This window comes from Salmo trutta, unplaced genomic scaffold (genome assembly GCF_901001165.1).
Source record: "Salmo trutta unplaced genomic scaffold, fSalTru1.1, whole genome shotgun sequence".
Classification (NCBI taxonomy): Eukaryota; Metazoa; Chordata; class Actinopteri; order Salmoniformes; family Salmonidae; genus Salmo; species Salmo trutta.
In genome coordinates, this window is record NW_021823050.1 from 51,404 (window position 1) to 61,709 (window position 10,306).

The window sequence follows — 10,306 nt, forward strand, 5'->3', positions numbered from 1 at the left end:
CAAATACACACACAAATATAGTAAAACATTTAATTACGTATAAAGTATACAAACAATAAAACAACTTAAAAACAAAAAGAGACATTCAAATAACGTACTGTTCCAGTGGTTGATCTTCTAAGACCATTTCCTGTTTGAACGAACCAATCAGATCGCCCGATACTAAGAGGTGGATTCCTCCTACAGACACAGTAAACATAGGATGCGTCCCAAAAGGTACCCTATTCTCTACATAGTGCACTACTTATGACCAGCGCCCTATAAAGTTCTGCACTATGTAGGGAAGAGTGGCATTTCAGAAGCAGAGATGAGACTGACCACCAATTAACATAAAAACATATCAAAATCATTTTATATCACAAACAGAAAGAAATAACCTATTTGTTCACAGTTGGTATGAAAGGGTTGTTGACAAAATACCAGTTCATACAATAAAAGTATTAAAGTAATACAAAATAAAAAATTCACACTATTTACAATTAAAAAATACAAATCCTATATTTCACAGAATTCCCCCTGCTTAACAATGTCACTGTTTAAATCCTTTGTGTCAGCAGCTTATTGTCATTTCATCTGTTCCCTATTCAAAGTTGTGAGAAAAAAAAGATTGTTTCCAAAAAGCGCATTCCGTTCTGTGTCCCTACAAGCACACCGTATCTCAGTCTCGTTTCCTCAACTCTTCACCCCTACATCCTCTCTCAGGACCAGGGGTTCCAATCCAAGTTAAAAAAGGACAAAGATCATTGGCTGAAAGTATTGAGCTTCGATAAACAATTGTTTTGTGACAGTGGCATGTCCTTTCATTATATATGAAGAACAAACAGTAAGGTGTAGCCTATGTCTTGGCCATAGTAAGTTCATATAAACTCAGTGGTATTTTCCTATGTAGCCTAGTTACAGTAAGGTGTAGCCTAGTTACAGTAAGGTGTAGCCTAGTTACAGTAAGGTGTAGCCTAGTTACAGTAAGGTGTAGCCTATGTCTTGGCCTTAGTAAGATCCTATAAAGACAGTGGTCTTTCCCTATGAGGTGTAGCCTGTTATTGGAAGAGGGAAAACCTGCTTTGTCCCATTCCCAATCCCATTCCCAATCCTTATATGGACCAGATTCCTGGGAAAGAGTGTGGATCCTATCAGAATCACGCTTTGGCGTATGTGGGATTTGTTATTGTAAAGAAGTAAATTCCTTTATAGTCCCAGTCCCAACTCAGCCTCCTGGGAAAGAGGATATCCTATGAGAATAGTTTTTCAGTTGAAGAATTCCTTAACAACTCTTCCCAGAGACAGGAGAGGAGAGCTACATCCAGTTTGGGTCCATTCAGGACATTTTCCAAAGCTATTCAGAGATTTTCTGAGATATTCCCTCCACTGAGAAGGGAGAGAATGCCGTTTCAGTAGTTGGAATGCTAGCCGTTGGAATCCTGGGAAGAGGACAGGAGAAAATGGTCAGAAATGTGAGCCAGGAAAAATTGGGAACAAAAGAATGCATGCAGCCACGCACACACACTCTCCCTCCTTCATACACAGACTCGATCTCTCTCTCATACACACACTCTCCCTCCTTCATACACAGACTTGATCTCTCTCTCATACACACACCTGACTGGCCTGACTGGTGAGTCTGCGAGGGGAGAGGGGTCGTTTCTGCTGGTGGATGGCCTGGAGACGAGTGATCAGGAACTTCTTATCCTCCCCCTCCTAGAGACACAACACTCTATTAAAGTGTTAGAACACTCTATTAACACAGTGTTAGAACACTCTATTAACACAGTGTTAGAACACTCTATAAACACAGTGTTAGAACACTCTATTAACACAGTGTTAGAACACTCTATTAACACAGTGTTAGAACACTCTATTAACACAGTGTTAGAACAGTCTATTAACACATTATACACAGTGTTAGAATACTCCATTATACACAGTGTTAGAACACTCCATTAACACATTGTACACAGTGTTAGAACACTCCATTAACACATTATACACAGTGTTAGAACACTCCATTAACACATTGTACACAGTGTTAGAACACTCCATTAACACATTGTACACAGTGTTAGAACACTCCATGACAAGTTAAGCGCTTGTATACACAGAGTGTTGAACGTACATTTTCTACATTGACATTTTAGTCATTTAGCAGACACTCTGATCCAGAGTCACTTACAGTTAGTGAGTCATTTAGCAGACGCTCTGATCCAGAGTCACTTACAGTAGGGAGTCATTTAGCAGACACTCTGATCCAGAGTCACTTACAGTTAGTGAGTCATTTAGCAGACACTCTGATCCAGAGTCACTTACAGTTAGTGAGTCATTTAGCAGACGCTCTGATCCAGAGTCACTTACAGTAGGGAGTCATTTAGCAGACACTCTGATCCAGAGTCACTTACAGTTAGTGAGTCATTTAGCAGACGCTCTGATCCAGAGTCACTTACAGTAGGGAGTCATTTAGCAGACACTCTGATCCAGAGTCACTTACAGTTAGTGAGTCATTTAGCAGACACTCTGATCCAGAGTCACTTAGTTAGTGAGTCATTTAGCAGACACTCTGATCCAGAGAGACTTACAGTTAGTGAGTCATTTAGCAGACGCTCTGATCCTGAGAGACTTACAGTTAGTGAGTCATTTAGCAGACGCTCTGATCCAGAGAGACTTATAGTTAGTGAGTCATTTAGCAGACGCTCTGATCCAGAGAGACTTACAGTTAGTGAGTCATTTAGCAGACGCTCTGATCCAGAGAGACTTACAGTTAGTGAGTCATTTAGCAGACGCTCTGATCCAGAGAGACTTACAGTTAGTGAGTCATTTAGCAGACACTCTGATCCAGAGTCACTTACAGTTAGTGAGTCATTTAGCAGACACTCTGATCCAGAGTCACTTACAGTTAGTGAGTCATTTAGCAGACACTCTGATCCAGAGAGACTTACAGTTAGTGAGTCATTTAGCAGACGCTCTGATCCAGAGAGACTTATAGTTAGTGAGTCATTTAGCAGACGCTCTGATCCAGAGAGACTTACAGTTAGTGAGTCATTTAGAAGACGCTCTGATCCAGAGAGACTTACAGTTAGTGAGTCATTTAGCAGATGCTCTGATCCAGAGAGACTTACAGTTAGTGAGTCATTTAGCAGACGCTCTGATCCAGAGAGACTTACAGTTAGTGAGTCATTTAGCAGACGCTCTGATCCAGAGAGACTTACAGTTAGTGAGTCATTTAGCAGACGCTCTGATCCAGAGAGACTTACAGTTAGTGAGTCATTTAGCAGACACTCTGATCCAGAGAGACTTACAGTTAGTGAGTCATTTAGCAGACACTCTGATCCAGAGAGACTTAGTTATTGAGTCATTTAGCAGACGCTCTGATCCAGAGAGACTTACAGTTAGTGAGTCATTTAGCAGACGCTCTGATCCAGAGAGACTTACAGTTAGTGAGTCATTTAGCAGACGCTCTGATCCAGAGAGACTTACAGTTAGTGAGTCATTTAGCAGACGCTCTGATCCAGAGAGACTTACAGTTAGTGAGTCATTTAGCAGACGCTCTGATCCAGAGAGACTTACAGTTAGTGAGTCATTTAGCAGACGCTCTGATCCTGAGAGACTTACAGTTAGTGAGTCATTTAGCAGACGCTCTGATCCAGAGAGTCTTACAGTTAGTGAGTCATTTAGCAGACGCTCTGATCCAGAGAGACTTACAGTTAGTGAGTCATTTAGCAGACGCTCTGATCCAGAGAGATTTACAGTTAGTGAGTCATTTAGCAGACGCTCTGATCCAGAGAGACTTACAGTTAGTGAGTCATTTAGCAGACGCTCTGATCCAGAGAGACTTACAGTTAGTGAGTCATTTAGCAGACGCTCTGATCCAGAGAGACTTACAGTTAGTGAGTCATTTAGCAGACACTCTGATCCAGAGAGACTTAGTTATTGAGTCATTTAGCAGACGCTCTGATCCAGAGAGACTTAGTTATTGAGTCATTTAGCAGACACTCTGATCCAGAGAGACTTACAGTTAGTGAGTCATTTAGCAGACACTCTGATCCAGAAAGACTTACAGTTAGTGAGTCATTTAGCAGACGCTCTGATCCAGAGAGACTTATAGTTAGTGAGTCATTTAGCAGACACTCTGATCCAGAGAGACTTACAGTTAGTGAGTCATTTAGCAGACGCTCTGATCCAGAGAGACTTACAGTTAGTGAGTCATTTAGCAGACACTCTGATCCAGAGAGACTTAGTTATTGAGTCATTTAGCAGACGCTCTGATCCAGAGAGACTTACAGTTAGTGAGTCATTTAGCAGACGCTCTGATCCAGAGAGACTTACAGTTAGTGAGTCATTTAGCAGACGCTCTGATCCAGAGAGACTTACAGTTAGTGAGTCATTTAGCAGACGCTCTGATCCAGAGAGACTTACAGTTAGTGAGTCATTTAGCAGACGCTCTGATCCTGAGAGACTTACAGTTAGTGAGTCATTTAGCAGACGCTCTGATCCAGAGAGTCTTACAGTTAGTGAGTCATTTAGCAGACGCTCTGATCCAGAGAGACTTACAGTTAGTGAGTCATTTAGCAGACGCTCTGATCCAGAGAGATTTACAGTTAGTGAGTCATTTAGCAGACGCTCTGATCCAGAGAGACTTACAGTTAGTGAGTCATTTAGCAGACGCTCTGATCCAGAGAGACTTACAGTTAGTGAGTCATTTAGCAGACGCTCTGATCCAGAGAGACTTACAGTTAGTGAGTCATTTAGCAGACACTCTGATCCAGAGAGACTTACAGTTAGTGAGTCATTTAGCAGACGCTCTGATCCAGAGTGACTTACAGTTATTGAGTCATTTAGCAGACACTCTGATCCAGAGAGACTTACAGTTAGTGAGTCATTTAGCAGACACTCTGATCCAGAGAGATTTACAGTTAGTGAGTCATTTAGCAGACGCTCTGATCCAGAGAGACTTACAGTTAGTGAGTCATTTAGCAGACGCTCTGATCCAGAGTCATTTAGCAGACGCTCTGATCCAGAGAGACTTACAGTTAGTGAGTCATTTAGCAGATGCTCTGATCCAGAGAGACTTACAGTTAGTGAGTCATTTAGCAGACGCTCTGATCCAGAGAGACTTACAGTTAATGCATTCATCTTATGATAGCTAGGTGAGACAACCACATCACAGTCATAGTAAGTACATTCTTTCTCAATAAAGTAGCTATCAGCAAAGTCAGACCTAGTCAGGTGGGAAAAGGGATTATTTAAGATCCTCTGAAGAGGAAGGGTTTCAGATGTTTTCTACAGATACATATTTACTACAGTGTTATTATGACAGTATTGTAATAAAATGAGGTGTACGTTTTCTATCTGGATAACACTGTTATAAAGGGCTAAGTCACACTGTTATAAAGGGTTAAGTCACATTAGTATTGTATAAGAGAGTTGAGAGATAACGTTTTCTATCTGGATAACACTGTTATAAAGGGTTAAGACACATTAGTATTCTATAAGAGAGTTGAGAGATAACCCTTTATAACAGTGTTATCCAGATAGAAAACATTATCTCTCAACTCTCTTATAGAATACTAATGTGTCTTAACCCTTTATAACAGTGTTATCCAGATAGAAAACGTTAAGACACATTAGTATTATATAAGAGAGTTGAGAGATAATGTTTTCTATCTGGATAACACTGTTATAAAGGGTTAAGACACATTAGTATTCTATAAGAGAGTTGAGAGATAACGTTTTCTATCTGGATAACACTGTTATAAAGGGTTAAGACACATTAGTATTCTATAAGAGAGTTGAGAGATAACGTTTTCTATCTGGATAACACTGTTATAAAGGGTTAAGACACATTAGTATTCTATAAGAGAGTTGAGAGATAACGTTTTCTATCTGGATAACACTGTTATAAAGGGTTAAGACACATTAGTATTCTATAAGAGAGTTGAGAGATAACGTTTTCTATCTGGATAACACTGTTATAAAGGGTTAAGACACATTAGTATTCTATAAGAGAGTTGGGAGACGTTACATTTTCTATTTGCTCCTGCAGCAGACTGATAATCTTCCTCTGTCCATCCACCACCTGGGTGTTGAAGTAAATCACTATCCTGAGAGACACAGAGACAGTATGTAAACACAATCACAACAACGTTCTCTTTTACAGAGATACTGACAGACATGGAAATGATCAAAGCAACCTGAAGGAACTTAGTTTTACGGGATTTGACACAAACAATCATCCCGCTTACAGGAAGATACCAGGAACAGAGGTTCTCCACCATGTAGCTGTGAGCCCAGGCTAGTCAGGAAAGGTGTCTGTCTGTCTGTCTGTCTGTCTGTCTGTCTGTCTGTCTGTCTGGGTCACTCTCTGTGTGTGTGTGTACCTGTCTGTGTCTGTACACCGGTCTGTGTGTGTGTGTACCTGTCTGTGTCTGTACACCGGTCTGTGTGTGTGTGTGTACCTGTCTGTGTCTGTACACCGGTCTGTGTGTGTGTGTGTACCTGTCTGTGTCTGTACACCGGTCTGTGTGTGTACCTGTGTGTGTGTACACCAGTACACCTGTCTGCCTGTCTGTCTGTCTGTGTGTGTGTACACCTGTCTGTCTGTGTGTGTGTACACCTGTCTGTCTGTCTGTCTGTCTGTCTGTCTGTCTGTCTGTCTGTCCACCTGTCTGTCTGTCTGTCTGTCTGTGTGTGTGTACACCTGTCTGTCTGTCTGTCTGTCTGTATGTATGTATGTACGTCTGTCTGTATGTATGTACGTCTGTCTGTATGTATGTACGTCTGTCTGTATGTATGTACGTCTGTCTGTATGTATGTACGTCTGTACGTCTGTCTGTACGTCCGTCCGTCCGTCCGTCCGTCCGTCTGTCCGTCCGTCCGTCCGTGTGTGTGTGTGTGTTCCACTCACAGGAAGATCCCAGCAGCCAGGAACAGAAACAGAGGGTTCTCCACTATGTAGCTGTGAACCCAGGCTAACCAGGCCAGGTTAGGGTTGTGTGTCTCCAACTCCTTCACCCACAGCTTCCCTGACTGGAACATAGTGGACAGGCTACGGAACGGCCCGCATGACTCAGACGGACGGATACTGGAGGGAGATTGATATACTATGTTATCTATGTGAATAATGTATATTGCAGGTATGTGTGTGTTACTGACATGTGTCCATCTCTCCTTACCTCCACATGGTGTAGCTGACACAAACAGCAGCCCCCAGGAAGGAAGGGCAGCAGAGGAGAGTGATGAAGATGGTGCTCATCTGACTGGCTCTGTAGGGCTTCCTAGGGGACTGGCAGTTCATCATTACACTAGTCTGGTGGGGGGAGGGACACACACACAGAGTACTGTCAGGATACGGTCAGAGAGCAGTTTGTGAGTCAAGACAAGGTTAAAGGTCAGTTGACATTCAGTTGTAGTTGGATAGTAATTGGTCTACATAGTCCAGTTACCAGTATGATCATGGCACAGTGATCAGAACAGAGGTGTACGTACCTGCTTCATGTAGAAGAGAAGCAGTAGTTTGATGATCTGTACAGCAGGAAGCAGAGGAGTGAACAACACCCCCAACCTAAACAACACAGACATGATACAACATCACTACAACCTCCACAATACAGACATGATACAACATCACTACAACCTCCACAACACAGACATGATACAACATCACTACAACCTCCACAACACAGACATGATACAACATCACTACAACCTCCACAATACAGACATGATACAACATCACTACAACCTCCACAACACAGACATGATACAACATCACTACAACCTCCACAATACAGACATGATACAACATCACTACAACCTCCACAATACAGACATGATACAACATCACTACAACCTCCACAATACAGACATGATACAACATCACTACAACCTCCACAATACAGACATGATACATCATCACTACAACCTCCACAACACAGACATGATACAACATCACTACAACCTCCACAACACAGACATGATACAACATCACTACAACCTCCACAATACAGACATGATACAACATCACTACAACCTCCACAACACAGACATGATACAACATCACTACAACCTCCACAATACAGACATGATACAACATCACTACAACCTCCACGATACAGACATGATACAACATCACTACAACCTCCACGATACAACATCACTACAACCTCCACAATACAGACATGATACAACATCACTACAACCTCCACAATACAGACATGATACAACATCACTACAACCTCCACAATACAGACATGATACAACATCACTACAACCTCCACAATACAGACATGATACAACATCAATACAACCTCCACAATACAGACATGATACAACATCACTACAACCTCCACAATACAGACATGATACAACATCACTACAACCTCCACAATACAGACATGATACATCATCACTACAACCTCCACAACACAGACATGATACATCATCACTACAACCTCCACAATACAGACATGATACAACATCAGCCCATACAAAGCACTTTGAAACAGTTTTTTTTTGTTGCATAAATGCAACACAGATATTGTCATGAGTATGTTACCAGGCCAGGGTTGAGGCTAGGTGCAGGGTTGAGGCTAGGTGCAGGGTTGAGGCTTGGTGCAGGGTTGAGGCTTGGTGCAGGGTTGAGGCTAGGTGCAGGGTTTAGGCTAGGTGCAGGGTTAAGGCTAGGTGCAGGGTTTAGGCTAGGTGCAGGGTTTAGGCTAGGTGCAGGGTTAAGGCTAGGTGCAGGGTTTAGGCTAGGTGCAGGGTTAAGGCTAGGTGCAGGGTTTAGGCTAGGTGCAGGGTTTAGGCTAGGTGCAGGGTTGAGGCTAGGTGCAGGGTTAAGGCTAGGTGCAGGGTTAAGGCTAGGTGCAGGGTTAAGGCTAGGTGCAGGGTTTAGGCTAGGTGCAGGGTTAAGGCTAGGTGCAGGGTTTAGGCTAGGTGCAGGGTTTAGGCTAGGTGCAGGGTTAAGGCTAGGTGCAGGGTTTAGGCTAGGTGCAGGGTTTAGGCTAGGTGCAGGGTTTAGGCTAGGTGCAGGGTTAAGGCTAGGTGCAGGGTTGAGGCTAGGTGCAGGGTTGAGGCTAGGTGCAGGGTTGAGGCTAGGTGCAGGGTTGAGGCTAGGTGCAGGGTTGAGGCTAGGTGCAGGGTTGAGGCTAGGTGCAGGGTTTAGGCTAGGTGCAGGGTTAAGGCTAGGTGCAGGGTTTAGGCTAGGTGCAGGGTTTAGGCTAGGTGCAGGGTTTAGGCTAGGTGCAGGGTTTAGGCTAGGTGCAGGGTTTAGGCTAGGTGCAGTGTTGAGGCTAGGTGCAGGGTTTAGGCTAGGTGCAGGGTTTAGGCTAGGTGCAGGGTTTAGGCTAGGTGCAGGGTTAGGCTAGGTGCAGGGTTGAGGCTAGGTGCAGGGTTGAGGCTAGGTGCAGGGTTGAGGCTAGGTGCAGGGTTGAGGCTAGGTGCAGGGTTGAGGCTAGGTGCAGGGTTAAGGCTAGGTGCAGGGTTTAGGCTAGGTGCAGGGTTACGGCTAGGTGCAGGGTTAAGGCTAGGTGCAGGGTTAAGGCTAGGTGCAGGGTTTAATGCTAGGCAGGTTTAGGCTAGGTGCAGGGTTAAGGCTAGGTGCAGGGTTAGGCTAGGTGCAGGGGTTAGGCTAGGTTGCAGGGTTGAGGCTAGGTGCAGGGTTGAGGCTAGGTGCAGGTTTAGCTAGGTGCAGGGTTGAGGGCTAGGTGCAGGGTTTAGGCTAGGTGCAGGGTTTAGGCTAGGTGCAGGGTTTAGGCTAGGTGCAGGGTTAAGGCTAGGTGCAGGGTTAAGGCTAGGTGCAGGGTTTAGGCTAGGTGCAGGGTTTAGGCTAGGTGCAGGGTGAGGCTAGGTGCAGGGTGAGGCTAGGTGCAGGTTAAGGCTAGGTGCAGGGTTTTAGGCTAGGTGCAGGGTAAGGCTAGGTGCAGGGTTTTAGGATGGTGCAGGGTTTAGGCTAGGTGCAGGGTTTAGGCTAGGTGCAGGGTTTAGGCTAGGTGCAGGGTTTAGGCTAGGTGCAGGGTTTAGGCTAGGTGCAGGGTTTAGGCTAGGTGCAGGGTTAAGGCTAGGTGCAGGGTTTAGGCTAGGTGCAGGGTTAAGGCTAGGTGCAGGGTTTAGGCTAGGTGCAGGGTTTAGGCTAGGTGCAGGGTTAAGGCTAGGTGCAGGGTTAAGGCTAGGTGCAGGGTTTAGGCTAGGTGCAGGGTTATGGCTAGGTGCAGGGTTTAGGCTAGGTGCAGGGTTAAGGCTAGGTGCAGGACCAGGGTTAGAGTTCATACCAGGCCAGTGTCTGTCCGTAGATGAGTTCCAACCGTTCCTGGAGATGTCA

The 10,306-nt window shown here is 44.3% G+C and overlaps 1 protein-coding gene across 2 annotated transcripts; it reads right to left on the minus strand.

Moving 5' to 3' along the window:
- Positions 1-16: 16 nt before the first annotated feature.
- On the minus strand, positions 17-10,289 carry LOC115188478 (transmembrane channel-like protein 6; the record flags this gene model as incomplete). Of its 2 annotated transcripts, XM_029747349.1 has the most annotated exon segments (7): positions 17-1,418; positions 1,597-1,695; positions 6,011-6,089; positions 6,893-7,069; positions 7,161-7,294; positions 7,474-7,549; positions 10,257-10,289. In XM_029747349.1, coding segments are annotated over 7 exon segments (613 nt in total), but the record flags the coding sequence as incomplete, so codon positions are not given.
- Positions 10,290-10,306: the final 17 nt, after the last annotated feature.